This window comes from Fusarium flagelliforme (assembly GCF_020744385.1).
Source record: "Fusarium flagelliforme strain FIESC 12 MPI-CAGE-AA-0113 chromosome Unknown B0J16scaffold_2, whole genome shotgun sequence".
Classification (NCBI taxonomy): domain Eukaryota; kingdom Fungi; phylum Ascomycota; class Sordariomycetes; order Hypocreales; family Nectriaceae; genus Fusarium; species Fusarium flagelliforme.
In genome coordinates this window covers 1,188,412-1,207,657 of record NW_025763504.1, presented here as the reverse complement: position 1 = coordinate 1,207,657, position 19,246 = coordinate 1,188,412, and the positions used below count along the sequence as shown (strand labels likewise).

Here is a 19,246-nt window from a genome sequence, read left to right as displayed (position 1 = left end):
CAATTCCACTGACGCTAAGTCCGTATCAAAGTTTTACCGGCATTAGCGTTGCTTCCACTGCCAATCATAAAGCCCAACAAGCTTCTAGCGTAGCTTCGAAAGTGCTTTATCTAATCACTTATCTTATCGGCTGCTCAGCGACGATGTATCCAAGTGCATCAGTTCAAGGAAAGTTGTCACAGAGCATTACATTTATTCTGTACTTGATACAAGTATCTACCTATTCTACTGTACGTAGGTCGAGTTTTAATCAGGCTCTATAAACACATCCACTCTGGCTTTAAATTGAATTTATTTCTGTCAGCAGCTGTGCCTTGAGCTTTGTTCATGTTAAACTTCCCATGCTACCGAGCCAAGTGTCCTCGAATGATTGATTCGAGAAGCCGCATTTCACACAACTTCGACTGATTCTCTATTCAGACCGCCACACTGTGGGTCAAGAAAGATATAGTGAAGTGTAGAAACTTGTATTGATTTCCATCGTTTTCGCAATCTTGATCGCGATTGTATCCGTACAAATGGATGTTAATGATTGCCCCACTGATTGCTTTCCCCATATGGACAGAATCGTAGCCCAACGTTAGACCAAGCGTACAAGAATAGGGTAGGCACTCATCCACCAGATGATCATTCATGTAACATTGAGAAGTGCATTTCACGACGACCTTATCTTTAACCATACATCATAGTCGACACAATGAGTGGTGATTACACAGCCTTTTTCTACGGTAAACTCCATCCCGATACTATAGATCTGCAAATAGTGAGCTAATTTATACATAACAGGCACTTTGGTAGGTTCATCCATGATCTGAGTACAGCCTATGACAGCAGCGACTGGACCTAACATCTTGTAACAGATGGCCCCCGAGGTCTTTTTCACTGTCTGCTATGGTCAGAAAGACCCTCCTCAGGTCATAAAAGACATGCACAAATTCACTCCTGCGATTCTCGAGGGCTACTGTCGTCACCGAGTTCGACATGCGGATTACCCTGCTGTTGTCCCCGAAAAGGGTCATACTGTCCGCGGTGTTTATGTTACTGGACTCACTGACGCCAACGTGGGAAAGCTCGATATGTTTGAGGGATCTGAGTATGATAAGGCAAACGTCAAAGTCAAGTTACTGAATAAGGACGGTGCTGGCAGCGACAAGGGCGAGTACAAGGACACAACCGTCTACGTTTTCAACTCACCGGAGCATCTCGAAAAGCGGGAGTGGGACTTTGAGGAGTTCCGACAGATGAAGATGAAGAATTGGACCCGAACTGGCTTGGTCTTCGATTAAGGTGACTTGAGTCATGCCATACTCATGCCCAACGCTGACGATGCGATAGAATAGATATTCTGGAGGAAACTGCCAATGATGACTTCAAGATAGGCGCGTGTTTCTGCAAGCGCCTGCGAAGTATCAGCAGTCGGTTACTTATTTGGCCGCAGAATGATAAGTCTTGAGATGCTGGCGGTGAGAGGATCTTCAGACCTCGCTACCGATGGGATGGTTCTCAAGTGCGATGACAGAATAGGCCTCATAGCGTGACAGCCCTACGGGCATCAAATAGACAAATCATTGTTCCCCAACTCAGTGCAAGCGCCCAGGCCTGTTTAAAAAAAGAGAGACAACACAGCAGTGCAGCTGTCCAACTCATGGTTCCAGAGTCTTGGAACAGGCCACTTCCTCGGCGGCTAAGACGTTCCAGCTCTCTGGAACGCCCTTGTAAGACAGCTCACTATGGCCCGGGCCCAATTGTACACCGAGTGGAGTATACTGCGATAATGGAAATTCATGAAGGTGATGAAGGTGCAAGCTTGAACATAGAAAAATTGGTAATCTCGAGACGTTCCTCATAGGTTTGATGAAGGATTAAGCGGTTCTTCTTGCATTGTGTTTGCCTGTTGACGAAACGATACGGCAGATCCTACAGGTAACAGGTGGTGAAGTGTCCTTGTTCGTGTAAGTCGAAACTAACAATTGTCTAATCGGATATCTTAGGCGAATTATGATGGTACTGTACTGGACTAGTGGCAATCTATCTGAAATGTGGCTGAGAGTTCGCAGTGAAGCTGTCGGATGGCGGATTTAATGTCAGTGTCGGCACTTGGATCAAGAGTAACAGGTGGAATCCTGCCAACTGGGGGACTGTTTCACGCCACACGGTTACGCGGCTACTATAAAGGGCACTGCGCATTTATGTTTAGGCTTAGGATCGTGAATAAGATCAGCACTGGGCCATTGCGTGGATATTGAATGGAGAATTAATATGGTCGGTGCTCTGATACGGACTTTCAAACATAGTTGGCGAATCCCCCGAGTCCAAGCTGAAGATCATCTGAACTTGGAAAATTCACAGAACCCTGACCATGATCTTGGTTCCATATTATTTTGCAGGGAAGATACGACCCAAAGATTCGCCGTGTTTCGTCCGATTGTCCGATAGACGATGACCCCTGGCTCGAGGTGGCCTTTCTCCAGGTCTGTTGGTTGGGCTGCAGGCTGTCAAAGTCACGAGAATTCCAGGCCTAAAGTTGCCTAACTCATCAGCTTATCTGACTAAGAGAGCAAAAACGGTCGGTGAAGGTATTACAGCGACTATTCACAGCTCGCTATTGGTGATAACTAAACTAGAGCATAAGGAAATAGGACTAATATTTCGACGTTCTCAGCATCTTGCTTACATCCAATCCGGAAACAGCTGTACCTGGCGCCAGTGTCATGATGCGCCAGATAGATCCAATAGAGAGGCGAATCCTCGTAGTTCCTGGATTTAGCGGTCATCTTCTATAAGACGCAAGCGGCAACCAATCTTACACTGGCCTCAAAATGATCTAAGCACTGAGTGAACCTCTGAAGATAGATCCGACACTAATAATCACCCTATCAATCGCAGTAACTGGCCTTGGCTCCTGCTTTCAGCTTGCCACGTTGTGAAGGGAAAGAGCTCGGTTCCCTCCGGGCGCCTACCTACAGTGACTTTCCAGCCTTTCCTACCAATTCAACCCCACCCAAACATCAACACCAAAACAACAAAACACCAAAAAATGCGAAACATGATACACGCCTCCTTGCAGAAGGGCAGTCACAATGAGGCCTTTATTCTCGACTTATGCAAGGTGTTGACACCTTCTGAATGAAGCTTTCCACTCATGATTGGTTTGCAACAATCCTCATTGTCACTATGAAGACAAGTTGTGAAACTATGCCTGTTTCACCAGGGAGAATAAAAACGAAAAAACTCTCCGCAAGACTACGCAAGACCGCGCAAGTCTAAGGGACGGCCCCCTGCCGTTATAGTCCATCATACGGAAATGGAGCCCAAAGAGGGAGGAGTATCAGGAGACAAATCCAATGAGGTCTTCTTTACCACACGTGAAAGGATTTTACCCTGTTCACGATCTGCACTTGCACCCCTGACATGAAGACGATCGCTCAGGGGATTACTCAAGAAGGCAGGCCTCCAGAAAACCCGATATACGATGGCAATTATGGTCCACGCTGCCCGGATACGTGCCGCTGCTATTAGTCTCGAGATGCATCAATTTACATGGTCATGGGCTGCCAGATATATCACCTCAGCCATCCTGCGAACTTGGACCAAGCGGTGTTTCCGTGCGCAGCAATCTATGAAATTCCTCTTGGTCTCATCTCATTCGAGATGATTGTTTGAATCTTGGCATGAATGGAACAGCCGACTGGTTCTGGATGCATCAGCCACTAATCCGTTTCGACACTATAGCCTGGCATGACCCATGTCGCTCAGCCTTATATCCCTGTCATCGCCCCCTGATTGGCATCTGGACCCCGCTCTAAAAGAGCTGGGTTGTTCGTAATGGATGGCCCAGCACGACGGATAGTTACTGCAGGGGACGACAACACCGTCGGAACAATGCATTGACTCGACAATACGCTCAGATCGTTGAGACAGATGATTTGATAGATGTTCAGATATTACTGAATCCTTTTGGGTCTCATTACACAAAGCAAATAATGAAAAGGATTTTTCAGGACTGGATGCCAAAAAATATCAAAGCAAAGAGGACAGAAGTCATGTCTGTGCCCCATAGCATGACGTTGGAAGCAAGGTTGCTTAGAATCCCCCATGTCGCAGCCAACGACTTTCCCGAGCACTCGGTTCTGCAGGGCCCGATTGGTGGTCGCACAACTGGAGTCCCTTGCGCCCCAACCACCAGAGTCTTCTCCCAATCATTACTTCACCGACTAAGCTCCCTTGCCACTATGGGCGGCCTACGCTAGAGTCGATTGCATTGAAGCGTGATGCAAAACTGTACCGAAAATCTCGTAATACAAGGAGGCGCTTCGACAAGCGACGCAAGGCACAAGGGTCTGGACTTGTAATAGCTGAACAAGGGAGACGTCAACGGGTGACAGGTCCCTGGTTGTCGCCTCCTATACGGACTCATGAATTCTCTCTCAGGCAGGACAGTGACAGGTCCCTTGCAGACACTTGAATCGCTAGTCAGGGGCTTGAACCTCGTCTTTTCTCTGGGGGTTGCATGGATCTAATCCACTCACACTTTCGTTTGGTGACCAGATGAGTCTTGAAACAATATCTTTAACCTATCATGGGTTGCCTGCTGCAAATCCTCTCTTAGTCTTCCGGTCCTAGTGCCTCCGCTTGCTTCGAAACAAAGGTCACTTAGGGCATTGAACAAATCTAAGTGGCTGTGAACGTTTACTAGAAGTTATTGCTTCCCTGACATTATGGACTTCTGATCCACCATGATCGCCTCTGAGGCGCATGCGGCTGCGTCCGTTCGCAGGTGTTTCTCCTGCTTGCGATTTCCCCTTGCCTCTACGTCTGCTCTCGGAACGTCCATGGCCAGTCCTTTGTGTGGACTGAAGTCCATATAAGACGCCCTCTCCTCCTCCGTGTTACCTTCTTTTCATCACCAACGACTTCAAAAGTCTCCAGTCAGTCCTCCAAGTGAGATCGTCTCAACGACACTTCCATTCCTTCTTCTTTCTTTCCAAAGGCTAGTCCTTTCATCTGTCTCGACGACATTCACGTATTGCCTGGTGCAATTCGACCCTTCATTCACATATCCAACAATCGAGCTACGACTCTTCAGTCCTATACCCATATCACTCGATTCTTGTCTTGACGACAATCTCACTACTTGAACATCAAATCTATCGTCTGGAACGCCTAGATTATCCCATCATTCAAAATGTTCGCGAAGGCTTTCACCATTGCCACTCTGGCTTCTTATGCCAGTGCTCACATGCTCATGGCCGAGCCTAAGCCTTATGGAAGCCCTGACAACAGTCCCCTCGAGGCTGATGGCTCCAACTTCCCTTGCAAGGGCGCCGTCAACGATGGCTCTGCTGCCAACACCTACCAGGCTGGCAGCACTCAGCAACTCTCATTCATCGGCTCGGCCGTCCACGGTGGAGGCTCATGCCAAGTCTCTCTCACTACCGACAAGAACCCTACCAAGGACTCTGTCTGGAAGGTTATCCACTCTATTGAGGGAGGCTGCCCTGCTAAGAACCAGGCAGGCAACTACCCTGAGAATGCCAACCTCCAGACCCCCGACAAGTACGATTTCAAGATTCCCGAGGAGTTGGCTGCCGGTGATTACGTTCTTGCTTGGACCTGGTTCAACCACGTTGGCAACCGTGAGATGTACATGAACTGTGCCGCTGTCAAGATCGAAGGTAGCGGAGGCTCCAAGGACCACCTAGACTCACTCCCCGATATGTTTGTTGCCAACATTGGCAACAAGTGTGAGACCCTTGCTGACACCGATCTTGCATTCCCAAACCCTGGCAAGTCTGTGAGCAAGCTCAAGACCAAGCTTGACCCCCCTAAGGGCGTGGGTTGCCAGACCGCCGGCTCTGGCTCTGGCTCTGGTTCCGGTGACGGTGGTTCTGACGGAGGCTCAGGAGGAAGTGAGCCTGAGCCTTCCACCCCTGCTGCTGAGCCCTCCACTCCTGCTGCTGCTCAGCCTACGCAACCCGCTACTACTCCCGCTCCTGGTGCTGGATCAGGTTCTGGTGATGGATCTAACGGTGCTCCCGAGATTCCCGGTGGTGCCTTCATCACAGTTTCTAAGCCTGCCGCCTCTCAACCTTCTGCCACACAAGCCCCCGCTACTCCCGAGACCCCGGACAACGGTGCCGACGAGGGATCCGGCTCCGGTGAAGGCAACAACGGCGGTAACTCTGGCTCTGCTCCCGAGTCCGGTTCTGGCTCTGGCTCTGGCTCTGGCTCCAGCGGATTCCCTGCTGGAAGTGCCTGCACAACTGAGGGTGAGTGGAATTGCATTGGCGGTTCTTCTTTCCAGCGCTGTGCTAGCGGCACATGGACTCCTTCTCAAGGACTCTCCTCTGGCGTTACTTGCACTCCCGGTCAAGGTGCTGATATCAGCATGGCTGTCAAGCGAGGCGACAGAAACATGCGCCGTTCTCAGCGCCATAGTGCTTAAGCACATACATTTTCTTCAAATTCAAAAATTAGGGTTGGTTAAATCTGGGTATAACAGGGCTCGGATTTGGAAGGATAGGCGTTGGACTGGATCTCTCTTTTACATTCTCAAACCTTTTTCTATATAGAATCTCAATCAGAACATATCATCTATGATAAACACTTATCCTGCTTGCCAATTGTGATAAAATATCCTTATCCTCGTTATACTGACAGCCATCGATTAGACTCACAACAACATGTAACATGTAGAGAACCAAGAAAGACTTAGTTTATGAAATCTGCAGTAGTTGTGTCTGACAAGCAACTAAGTTTCTTCGACAAAGGCATTCTGCAATGGCCCACATGTACATATTGCTTATTTCTGGTACCGAGATAGAAAGATGTAAAGAATCGTAATTTAGTATATTTAAGTGTTTTAAATAGCCTCTTAATATAGCCATGTTCGAAACAAAGAACGATGGGTACTACAACCATGTACCACTCCTTACAGCTTGATTTTCTGGTCGCGATCTTCTTCTGAAAACCCGGTCAACCAGACTTCTTTTCGCCTGAAGCGACAGTGGATCTACTGGCACGACGTGGGGATCCATTTCAACTCCAATATGCACTTCGCCGTCTTTTCCTATGTATCGCCCAAAACTGAAGGTTCGTGAAGTGTTCCCAGGAACGGCCTTGTAGGCAGGTCCGGCAATCCGACTAGGCGCAACGTACGCGAGAACTGATCCCAATGTTGTTGGTAAGCGTGGTAGGACGAAGGGAACAGCTCGACTGTAGAACAGAATAGCAACCACTACGTTAGAAGCCAAAATAGTCATTGTCATAATGAAAGAGGCGTTCTCCATGAAGATTCGAGTTTCCACCGTTCTTCGAACAACTGTCGTCGGTTTTATTTCGTCCTTGGTGTCGAACAGTTGGTCATTCAATCCCAGGAATATCGCAAAAACACGCCGGTAGATGTCTTCGACCAGAGGCTTCAGCTTTTCGGTATCCGGGGGTGGGTTATGCGGATCAAGAGCATCTCTTGACCCTGTCTTTAGCACTGTGAAATAGTTCATCCAATCCCTTGCTGTTGACTCGTTGTGCCATTGAGATTGCAGTCCTTTCCACTGTATACCGATATTTCGAAAGATGAGATCCACGTGAGTTTCCCAGCCCTCGTAGTCCAGGCTTGGTTCGAGTTCGCTCGTCCTGTTATATGAAAGTACGTGACCTTGAGCATTGACAGTGAGGTTGAATAATGCCGTTTCGAAAACCGGACGGCAGGTTATGAAACTGGCATCGACCGTACCATTTATGTTCGCAGCATCAGGGTTCCGGGCCCATCCCATGACCAAGGTGCGAGCGCAGCGCACTGGACCTTGGTCGTCCCCAAGAGTGCCAAGAAACTCCAAGGCAGAGATGCCCGTAGAACGATTAAATGTATTCTCCCGTATTTCCTGACTGACGACATCGATGATATCGCCGCAATCGCCATCCTTCACTTCTCTGAAATCCCGCCAAGGTCGAGGGGTGTCGTATTCTGGTAGTCGTCGAGTCGGCAATGCTGTGCAGTTTGCTGTGGCACCAAATCCTCGTGCGGGTATACTGTAAACATCTCGAGAATTGAATTTCGTAGGCCTTGACATATCATATCGCTGGAAAAAGTAATCTTTCGAAACCCATGGTGGAAGCGTAGTGTCAGAGGAAAGGTTAGCCATTGTGATATAGTAATGATCAGAGTACTGGCTTGTTGTGATGAGGTCCTGACGTAGAGCTCTATCAAGTCCAAACGCAGAATCGTTATCAAACTTGGCATTAAATGCAGGTAACATGCTTTCCGTGTACTCCGCTAACATGGGTGCCTCATTGAAAAGAGAACCCATACCGACAGCAAGAAGGTTGCCAAGTAAGGCCATTGCACAAACGAGTACAAGAACAAAATGTCTCGACTTCAGTGCTCTCCATATAACCAGCTGTGGGGGAATCGAGGTATAAGAAGCCGAGATTGTTCGTGATGCCTCTGCTTTGCCTTGCCACAGATCCCGAAAAGGTTGCAAAACGCAAAGCAGGCGGTTCAGAAGGACCCAGAAAGGTTCGACAAGTGTTGCAAAAACAGTTGGAATGTAATTCTCCAGCAGCTGCAAAACTTCGAAGTTCTGAGAGGGACGGTGCAATCCTGGAAAGAGTCAATATTATTCCCTGTGAACAATGATTCTAATTCTTAAACCCTTACCTTTGAGATCTTTCTCTTTCTGTTTCAGATAAGAAAGCCCGGCCATTGCACCAGACAAAGCCAGGACAAAGAGCAGTCCGCTCCATCTTCTTAGGGGCAAAGGTCGAACTGGGTCGTAGTATCCTTTCTGTAAACCAGCATTATGATCTTCTGGCTTTATTGAGTCACCAATGAACCTTTCGAGGGTGACTTTAGTGCTCTCCATGTGGCCATCATAGGTTAGTCGGAGTTGGTCTTGTCGAAACTCTTCATACAAGGTCTTTTCGTCGGCACTGTCTTGTAATGACAATGCGTGAAGACACTCCGGACTGTCTCTGAAGATCTCAAGGTATTTTGAAATCGAGGAAGGATTCATAGGCAGGTGACTTGGAGATGTGCGACAGATCCAGAGTATGAAGCCGGTCAATATCGCAATGACTACCATGAGACACTCGACAGATGTGGCGAAAACTCTACTTACTACCACACCAGTCAAGAAGTAATCGACAGATGCAGTGTTGTTGGATATCTCGGTGCCGTTGGTGAGCAGGCGATTCACAGCCAACGAGAATAAATACTGGTGGGCCTCGTTATATACCTTCTCAAGAGTGTCCATGGACGCATAGTCGGTAATGGGCAAGTCTCTTCCGGCAAGGGCGTATCCAACCATGTTAGAAACGGGTTTTGTTAGTCCAGTTGAATTGAGTCGTGGATGCTGTTCGACCACTTGAGAGAGGGGATAGTCTCGAATAATGATGTTCTGTGCCACTCCGTTCGCCAAAAGATATTCAAAGGCTGTTGAATTAAACTCCTCCTGGGTAAGTAACTCCTTCGGACCCATAGTTTGCATAAAATCGTCATCAGGTTCCAAACTAGATGACTGGACTCTCGCAAGAACACGCTGTTTGTAATATGTTGGTTGACAGAAGATGGCGGATATATGGAACTTCGGGGTAGCATATGAAGGTATGGTTTCGATCTTCCCAATCATGTCTTTTTGCCTTGCCCAGATCGCTAGAAACTGGTGTGTTGAATTTTCCGTTTTCGGGCAATACGGGTTTCCAATGTAAAGATCTGCATGCGCATCAGAGTAATAGCCCATGTAGTACATCGTGTAGTTTACAGCTCGACGCATGTTGACAGTTGTATTACAGCCCTGGCCGTTAAGAAAGCTAAATGATAATGCCTTTTCAGGCTCATTTTGGCGGATGTCAGCAGGCCAGCAGGTCAGTTCCGTGCTCAGCTTCATGGTTTCGGCTGTCCAGTTCGTAGTGACTTTGGCTGGAGCCGGGTTATCTTTGATATGAAAAGGTAACAGAGCGTACTCGGATGTTGTGAAGGGTGGGAAAGGCTGGCCCAACCAACCCACAGCATAGCCGTTGTTCAATACCTCAGGATCCAAGAGCGTCACTTGTTGACTCAGAGGGACAAGATTCGATCGAGATGTAATGTTTGCAATTTGAGTCTCGGTGACAACTTGAGTTCCGAGTAAAGCACTCTGTAAGGGTGTAAGGAGCCAAAAGACCATTACCATGGCTGTTCCTCCACAGAATGTCAACCAATGCCTAGTAGAACCTGGTTAGTATAAGATAGCGCAGTTAAGAAATAGAGTTGTACTTCTGTTTTGCTGCTTTGAAGGGAACCAAACCCACAAACTCGTATTGGTAGTCCAGGAATAGCGAGTTCTCAGCTGTTGCACCGTCCTTCTTGGACATCTCAAACCATGGTTGCATTCGCTTGACATCCAAATCGATCCAACTCCATATCATACTGTAAAATACGGCGATGATAGTTGGTGCATAGAGATGGGCGAATCTGGCGTAGCTGGGAATATCTTCGAGGGTTGGTGATAGTGCCAGTCCACCTTGTGAAGCACTCCGTTGTGCTAACGTTTCAACAGCGATGGCGAGGAGGAGCGTAAGAGCGATCACAGCGAGTAGAATCGGCGTCGAGAGCGAGAGCGGTTTCCATCCTTCCGTCCTAGCATCTTCTTCTTCCCCAGAAACTTCTTTTACACCTGTAACAGTCTTGACCTTGGCCTTCTGCCTTGGTAATGGTGGCAGACTCTTATGGGATGGGTTTGGTGTTGAGTCGGCGGTCACATTGCCCTGTAGCCGAAGGGCTGTCGTTTCCCAACTAGACATTATTAAGGAAGAAGAATAGGAAAAGAGCGGCCAGCCACCCGCAACAGAACAAAATCGATAGAAGAAACGAAATGAATGAGGAGTATTGAGGTACACAAATGCCGGGCGACTGTCGCGTTAAAACTACCATATCATGGTTACAACCGATGAACATCTGCCTTTCCCATATCAAGCAAGTCGTTGGGACCAACAGCACTAGACTCAGAGATTAAACATTTTCCTTAGTAAAGTAGGAGAGAGTCTGTTAAGAGAAGATAAATATGCATGTTGGTCAATGGTTCATTATCACGAAACCAGAATAACTGGGCCATCAAGGATACAATACTACCTAAGTCTGCAGAATTAGCCTCCATTAAGCGCCGGATCGAATATCAGCCAATATGATTTCTTTTCTAAGGGTTCGATAGTTCGGTTTCCGCGCTGTATCCTGGGAGGATCATCCTGGTTCGGCGCCGCACCATATGCATGGACAACACAATATCGTGGCAGTATCGGCGCACCAAGAGGCCAATGCCGAAGACCATTTCGACTGTGTTGAAGTCACGGGACTGTTAAGAAAAAGAAACGATTGCAGTCTCAGAGGCGTGTTTTACAGGAACCAACTGACACAATTCCGCTGTTTGCTTCCGGAAATCTCGATATCAAAATGCTTAAACAAGGGGCGGCGGCTAATAAACCGTTGCTATTTGACGGGGCGCTAACCGCCCAAGCGCTGAGCTTTTTACAGCGGGCAACTTACCTCTGTTTAGTGCCCGGGAAATGAGGGATGATCGATCTGCAGGGAAGAGTTCGTTCCGATTGGCCAAGATGGCGTTACGTTCCATGGAGTTGTTGGTGATATCTACAAGAGATCATCGGTGCAGAAGTTTGTGTTGGTGATGAAAATACTGTCGCTTCCTTGACGAATAGGCTTATGATTCATCGAGTCCACAATTATTCGTAGCACTCGAAATACGAGAACATTGTTTTGTCTCCAAGCGACAATGCATTGTGAGTACTCTAAGCAATTGAGTGCGTGTCCAACCTAGCAAACCAGGCTTAGGTACGAACATGCGACATGAGATCTAAACTTAGGACATCCAACAAATAGTCAAGAACCGGTATAAACTACTACTACTTATCTTTAATGACAGTCAAGTCTTCTGCTATACCAAATCCATGGTATATAAAATCTAGCCGCGTTGTTGCTGACGTGTATCTCGCCGTAAAACATGACCGTTAAGATCAGTTTAGGCTACTGAATAAGATTGTACCACACAACAAGTTATTCTTATGCCGTCTGTTGCCTCGTTAATACTCATTCGTTTGCTATGTCGCGTGATGGAGGATTTGGAATACAATGTCCAATAAGTACAAACGAGGGGAAGCATCTAGCGTTAGATGGTTATAGAATTTAGAAGAATAAGAAAAGAGGCAAACGAAATAGAGTTTCGCTTCTGTTGGCAGTTAACCTGATGGCGTAAACTTCCATCGTTGACAGCTTCAAACAGATGCATAAAATGATGACTCAGCAACATTGACGCTCAGGCCACCGTTAGCGAGTGCGTCACCTAACCTTACTGTATCAACCATCTTTACTTTGGCTTCTGATATCAACATTGCCACCACTCGTCATATAATACTCAAGTATACGCGTACGGATCATTTTGCTTATCTGTCGCGTTGCTGTCTATATTCGTTGCTTCCCCAACATTGCAACCCGGAACTATGATCAAATGAACAACCGCTAAGCTCGAGACCCGCTCGATTTCATCATTTACCGGGCTACTAGGTTAGGTAGTAGCTGGAGCTTCAGCGTTCAACCGACCGACCACCCGCAGACCGATCCCTCTTTCCTTTTTACCTACCCATCGAGCAATCGCATTCCGACGCCTTCGAGCTGCTCATACGGGTGAACAACTCTACAGTTTCATCACTGGAAGGGCCGGATTGTCACGGAATTCGTCATTTCAATACATTCTCAGCGCCACCCCGCAGTTTTAATGCCAATCGGACCCCTCGTTGACATACGACATCGACCTTAGCTTCAGCATCCTTTGCCAATACACACATACGTTAGAAATATCCCAAGGGCTGAATTTATCTATCATGGCCGACCAGGACCCGTATGCAACACTACCTGGAACAGGCCATCCCGGTGATGTCCCGCACAACTGGACGGATCAAAAGACCAAGATACATAATTTGGGATGGGGAGGTATGTTTTTGGTTCCATCAATATAGGCTCGGTCTGCTAAAACCAGTTGTTAGGATGTAATCCCTCGAGATGGATATACGAACTTCTGAACAACAACTTCACCACATGCGATCTCTTCACGCGAGCACAACAAGCGAGCCTTGACGTTCCCTACCCATGGCAAGACCACACCCATCGACTAATCCTAAATGGCAACCAGAGTTTCCTCAGCGTCGGAGCGCGCATGTTATCCTCAGTGTGTATCGATTGCCACTTCCATTTTGTTTTCAATCTGTTATGGGACGAGGAGCATGCCAGCGGTCTCTGCAATTCCAACCAAAAACAATGGCCACCAAGAGATGGCAGATTCCCCTGGCACCACTTGGCCTGGGCTGGCTCGGATTCAGAAGAAATCATCACCAAGCGACGATCTAAATATTACCCACTTGTTACCCGCGAGACCTTTGCATGCTCGGCTGGGCCCTGCACATTTTCAATTAACCTGGAAATCTCAATGCCTCGCATGCCTTTGTGGTGGATTAATCTGCTGCTTGACTCTGACACGATTCGGGAGGAGCTACGTATTGCCAAGGAAAATGATCCAGAACGCTACGCGACTGCAACTGATGACTGGGCGATGCAAGCCCCCATAAATTTAAACACCTACCTCAAGAACTTGATAGAGGCAACGTCTCAAGAAGGTGCTAGAAGTATCTCTAAACGCAACAAAAGATTCGCTGTGCTCTTCGGACCTCGCTGTTTCAGCATATTCAGAGAGCTTGAATTTGAGGAAACCATTGACATCAGGGGGGATGATGGTGTGGACGAAGGGGCATTCACGCCCAAAGTACCCTATCCACCCGACGCCCCGAACGGTGCTACCAAAACAGGCACATATCGCGGATATATTGAGGATGTCAGGGCTGAAGTCCAGTGCTTAATTCACAAACGAGGCGAAGCCGCCGAGCTTTGCACTCCCAGCCTCCACGCCTACCTGGGCTGCTCAGAGGTTCCGAATGTCAGCTCTAATGTTTTTGTCAATCTCGACCGTTACAAATTGATGGGCGTGCTGCCAAACCAGGACAAGGGAATCGTCGACAATGCTTACAGAAGACAATGGGATTTGCTACCAAAGAAAAGAAGAGAATTGATAGAGGCACTTGGACAAATCGCCAACGATCTGAACGACCAGGATTTCGGTTATTATGCCATGACGCAACAGTCTGTGTTTGATAGTCAGGCCCCAACACAGACCGACAACGAGGATGCCGAGTTGACGAACCAGGCACTGCTTTTTTTCGGACTGCAGCCACCAAATAACTATAACGCAGATTCAATAGTGCTGGCATACCGTCGCAAGGTGGTACATGATCCTAGCGATGCCGCTACTGCACGGAGCATGTTGATGCTGATCTCCAACGCGACAAGTGATGAGGCTTACAGACGCGCTTTGGAGAAGGAATACGAGGAAGGATTTTCTCTAACCACTGCCAAAGAGATCCTTGGATTAAGCGATGCAAGCTTTGATTCCGATACTCTTGATAAGGTCAAACAGAAGGTAAGATATTACTTCAACTTTCACAGAAAAGTGATGATCCTGACCAAATGAGCAGATCCTGAATGCCAAACACAAGGATGCCAAAACAACTTACTTGGACGCCATGTATAAAATTGCGATTTGCACCAATTCCGCAGACCTCAAAGGAGAGGTTGCTCAGTTGCGACAGCAGAACGATATTATTGGCTCTGATCTGATCAATACTAGTAGTTCAGACCAACCTGCCGACTATGATCTTCCGGTTGGACTGGAGAACATCGGAAACACATGCTATCTGAACAGTCTTTTACAATACCTCTTCACTGTCAAGCCTGTACGAGATATTGCCGTCCGCTATGATGATTTCAAGCTAGACTTGACTGATGAGACGATCGAGCATCGGAGGATTGGCGGCAACAAGATGCGGATGAAGCGTGAAGAGGCTGTTGTTGCTCAAGCTTGTGAGTACCACCCCCATCCTCACACTCGAAAAACCTTTCTAATTAGATTTAGTTGCCAAAGAGCTTTCGGAGTTGTTTACGAAACTTGAAAACTCGAACATGAGAGCAACGAGACCCTCACAGAGATTAGCGAATGCTGTCCTTCTGGATACAGACACCCTCGTTAAATCCGCCAATACTTCTGCCGATTCGGCTACTGGAAGCCAGCCACCGCCACTCCCTACAAGACCACCGCCAGGTCCTCCAGCTAATGATTCCGATGATGTAGAGATGGCTACTACGAATGTGAAGGATGATCGTGACCCGATCGATACAGCCAGTACCGTCAGCTCACAGACACTTATCGGGGATGATTCCGACCGTTCTTATGACAAAGTTGAAACTTCCCCAGCAACCAACGATGGCCAACTCATTGATACTGTAATGGAAGTTGAACAGGACGATGATGTGGTTGAGATCAGTCGACCAAGTCACCAAGCCGATGAGGTTGTCGGAACCCCTGAGAAGAGGAACATTGATGATTCTAAAAAGGATCAGTCTACTGATACGGAGATGATAGACGCCAAGGAACCCTCGACGATTGACCAGAAAGTCCTGACCGCCCTGGAACACCAGGACAGATCTTCTGGCACAGATCAACAAGATGTTGAGGAAGTCATGGGCAATATCATCAGCCGTCTCCAAGCCGCCATACAACCGTCCTATGTCAACGATGTTACAGGGATTCAGATGGAATCAATCATGGAGACATTCTTTGTTACGACAATCAATTACACAAAGAAGGCAGACGAGGACACTTACCAGAAGGAAATCAGTTTTGATCGATTTATTACGGCTTTCCCTTCTCCTCAGGGTGGAACATGCTCACTATATGATGCGCTCGGCCGTAATTTTGACCGCCAGGCTATTGAAGGAAGCGAACAGTCACGATATACAGCCATCGAGACGCTGCCGCCTGTGCTGCACGTCCTTATTCAGCGTTCGCAATCTGTTAATGGAAAGAATGACAATCCGGTTGAAATCCCCGAAACACTATACCTCGACCGATTTATGGACACTCCTCACGATTCGATGACATTTAAAGAGCGCGAAAAGAGCTGGGCAGCCGCCAATCGCATATCCGAGATCAACGCATCCATAGCCGCAGCAGAGAGCACTGGCCCAACTGGCCCCTTCCTAGAAAGCCTCTCTCAAGGAGAAAAAGCGGATGGCAGCAATGCGCTCACAACGGAAGACATCGCAATGGTTGATGGCGGAGACGATGCGGAAGAGACATGGGAATTCGACGGTCCGGTAGATGACGACTTCTTGGTGGTCAATAGGCCCAGCAAACGCGCAGTGTCTGCAGCCGAGCTGTCTGATATGCCACAAAACATCAATGAGATCGAATCTGCTGTCCGAGAGCAAATGAAGACTGAGCTCAAAGAAACTACAGACCGTCTGGAGACGTATTATGCTCAACTCAAGAGCAATCCTTACCGCCTCCACGCTGTCATTTGTCACAGGGGCAGTCTCAGATCTGGGCACTACTGGGTGTGGATTTATGACTTTGAGCAAAACGTTTGGCGCAAATACAACGACTCAAACGTTGAGGTCAAACACAGCACAGATGAAGTCCTCAAAACATTGAGCTCTAGTGGTGAGCCTTACTTTCTCTGCTATGTCCGTGATGAGGACAAGGAAGAGTATGTGGACGTGCCTCGGCGCCGAAGACCGGTTGGCTCGGGGGCTGATCAGGAACTTCCGCCTCCATACTCGGATCAGGGCAATAACTAGGAGCGTTCTGAGAAGTTACAGCGCTCGGGATCACGCAAGCGGCTAAAGGAAGATTTGCCCGACGACAGCTCTGACGATCTCGCTAATATCGATGATGAGGAAATCAACGAGTACATCAACACCAAATTCGATGACACTAGCAAGGACGCAGTTGATAATTTCTTCGGCTATGGCTTTGGCTTCATTCGTGCAGATCGTGCAAAAGCCCGTGCAGCCAAGGACTTGGAATTTTTCGCAATGTGTGCTACAGATACACCCTTTGAACCCCTTGAAGACCCAGAGGCTCACGACACTGATTCCGATGCGTCGGGGGAAACGGTGGCAACGGAGATTGTAGCAGTTCCAGTATCTCCTGCAAAGCGAGCAAAGGTTGTTAGACGTGCAGTGCCTGGATTACGTGCGGTGCCTGGATTGAAGCGAGAAGGGCGAATTCAGTCATCTCAAGACAAGAAGTCAAAGGGTTCATATCGACCACCAGAAAACAGAAACCCCGGAGGAACCTCCGCCGGTTCTGATGAAGAAAAACCTAGAAAACTCCGTGGGATGGTTGATTACATCAGGGAAGCATTGCAGAAAAAGGCGTCACAGAATGCTAAAGACGTATACATCAAAATGGAAGATGGAGAGGTGGAAGACATCAAGATGGAAGACATCAAAGACATCAAGATGGAAGACATCAAAGACACCAAGATGGAAGACATCAAAGATCTCAAGATGGAAGATGGAGAGGTGGAAAATTGAGAGGAAGCGGCATTTTATACCCACAAGACCGAATGAATGCACAGCAGCATGCGTTATGTTTTTATGAATAGAACGAAATCATCACTCTGCTTGACCCTAAGCCTAAGGATATTTCTGGGTAATAGAAGTTATTCTTTAGAGCTTAGAGTGCCAAGGTAGAACACTCTCAATGCTAGATTCAACTGGCGTTAAGTGCCTAAATTATTCTTTCTCCCAGGCTTTCAGTGACCAATTCTCAATACTGTTAGATGTCTATAGAACAGACCAGAAGGGGAAACAACTAAATGAAATCAGATTCAACTGATTCGCCATCTTCGTCGTATGCTCTCGACAGTCAAGTTTTGTGATGCCGTGAAGAGGGTGGGTATATTACCTATATAGTACGAACAGGATTGCTTTATCGACCTGTGAAGATAGGCTTCCTCTTCTCTCCGAATGCCTTAAGGGCCTCATTCCTATCTTCAGAGTTGACTACTCGCTCATACATCTTGTTCTCGACCTCTTCCCTCGCCCAAGCAACAGCCTGAAGTCCTGCTCTCACGCCAATGGGTCCTCCCTCGCAAATCTCCTGCGCCAGTCTCACAGCCTCGCTCAAAGCCGCCTTTCTGGCCTCACCAAGGATATCAGAGCCATCGCGCTCATCCTCAGGCACGACTTCAACAAGGCGATCCGCGATACCGAGGAAGTATGCCTCGGGAGCTCCAACTCGACGGCCGGTGAGGATCAGATCGCGGGCGCGTGAGAGACCGATGAGAGCGGGGAGACGGTGGGTGCCGCCGGCGCCGGGGATGATGCCGAGACGTGTCTCTGGAAGACCGACTGTCGCGTTGGAACTGAGGACTCGGAAGTGTGTGGAGAGGGCGAGCTCGAGACCGCCGCCGAGTGCGACGGAGGAAATGGCTGAGATGGTCGGGATGGGGAGGTTGGATAGAGCTGTGAAAGTGTTGCGGAGGTTTGTAAGAAACTCAGCAGTCCTAAAATAATTATTAGTGTAATGCAATCGACAGGCGATACAGATTTACTCACTCTCCAGGAGTAAATCCCTTGCGCTCCTTAAGATCAGCGCCGGCGCAAAAAGATGTATCAACAGCACTAGCCAAGACAACAGCTCTCGTAGGACCCTTCTCATCTACCCCCGCGGCACCACCAAAGCGCTGAGGAAGAGGCAATTCCTCGCCATTGGGTCCATATTGACTATGCACAGCATCAATCTCAGCGCGAAGATTCGCTAGAAGAGCTTTAGAGATGGCATTTCGAGCTGATGGTCGGTTCAATTCGAGGATGCGAATATGGCCAGTGTTGGGCGCGGGGAGGTTTGTTACGCGGATGAGAGGTTCGGTGGAGGAGGAGTAGTAACGTCGGAGGACGGGGAGGGTGATTACAGGTTGGGAGAGACGAGGAGGCATTTTGGATGGTTTAATTGGGTTGTGAGATATTGATGGAGGAGTTGAGAATGAGCTTTGTATTGGAATATCTATTATCTACAGACTGGAATTAGGAAGCCGAGGAATAATGACGTCGGCTGGTGTCGGTTCATAATGTTAAGCCGATAACCGATAAGAGATGGACGGTTATAGACGTTGAGACACGGATATTTATGTTTAAATGGACTTCGGACATTATATATGGGTTCTTGATCTTATCTTCACTTTAAATCTTTTGTTAGGAGTCGGAAATAGACAGCCTTGTTTTTACTATGGCGGTATTGACGTGGTATCTTTGGTGGAGAGTTGATGAGTTGGTCCAAGTTCCACATACTGGGATGAAAGTGAC

The 19,246-nt window shown here is 47.9% G+C and overlaps 5 protein-coding genes across 5 annotated transcripts; 3 read left to right on the top strand and 2 right to left on the bottom strand.

The window, feature by feature from the left end:
- The first annotated feature begins 604 nt into the window (after window positions 1-604).
- On the top strand, window positions 605-1,617 carry B0J16DRAFT_332391 (AIG2-like family-domain-containing protein). Its single transcript, XM_046126706.1, has 4 exons — window positions 605-728; window positions 787-794; window positions 861-1,287; window positions 1,336-1,617. The coding sequence occupies exons 1-3, from the start codon at window positions 698-700 to the stop codon at window positions 1,284-1,286; spliced, it is 465 nt and encodes a 154-aa protein (XP_045986039.1). The 5' UTR covers window positions 605-697; the 3' UTR covers window position 1,287; window positions 1,336-1,617.
- A 3,408-nt stretch (window positions 1,618-5,025) lies between these two features.
- On the top strand, window positions 5,026-6,606 carry B0J16DRAFT_54613 (uncharacterized protein). The gene has a single exon (XM_046134038.1). The coding sequence runs from the start codon at window positions 5,186-5,188 to the stop codon at window positions 6,443-6,445; it is 1,260 nt and encodes a 419-aa protein (XP_045986038.1). The 5' UTR covers window positions 5,026-5,185; the 3' UTR covers window positions 6,446-6,606.
- Window positions 6,607-6,911: 305 nt separating this feature from the next.
- B0J16DRAFT_262795 (uncharacterized protein) lies at window positions 6,912-10,782 on the bottom strand (the record flags this gene model as incomplete). The annotated part of the gene is made up of 3 exons (XM_046123316.1): window positions 6,912-8,602; window positions 8,660-10,203; window positions 10,256-10,782. The coding sequence occupies 3 exons, from the start codon at window positions 10,780-10,782 to the stop codon at window positions 6,912-6,914; spliced, it is 3,762 nt and encodes a 1,253-aa protein (XP_045986037.1).
- Window positions 10,783-12,870: 2,088 nt separating this feature from the next.
- On the top strand, window positions 12,871-16,732 carry B0J16DRAFT_353601 (uncharacterized protein; the record flags this gene model as incomplete). The annotated part of the gene is made up of 4 exons (XM_046129321.1): window positions 12,871-12,979; window positions 13,033-14,516; window positions 14,572-14,956; window positions 15,009-16,732. 4 exons carry the CDS (start codon window positions 12,871-12,873, stop codon window positions 16,730-16,732), a joined length of 3,702 nt encoding a protein of 1,233 aa, XP_045986036.1.
- A 947-nt stretch (window positions 16,733-17,679) lies between these two features.
- On the bottom strand, window positions 17,680-19,018 carry B0J16DRAFT_299427 (ClpP/crotonase-like domain-containing protein). Its single transcript, XM_046124537.1, has 2 exons — window positions 18,500-19,018; window positions 17,680-18,447 (listed from the first exon to the last, which is right to left on the bottom strand). The coding sequence occupies exons 1-2, from the start codon at window positions 18,877-18,879 to the stop codon at window positions 17,871-17,873; spliced, it is 957 nt and encodes a 318-aa protein (XP_045986035.1). The 5' UTR covers window positions 18,880-19,018; the 3' UTR covers window positions 17,680-17,870.
- Between the last annotated feature and the right edge of the window lie 228 nt (window positions 19,019-19,246).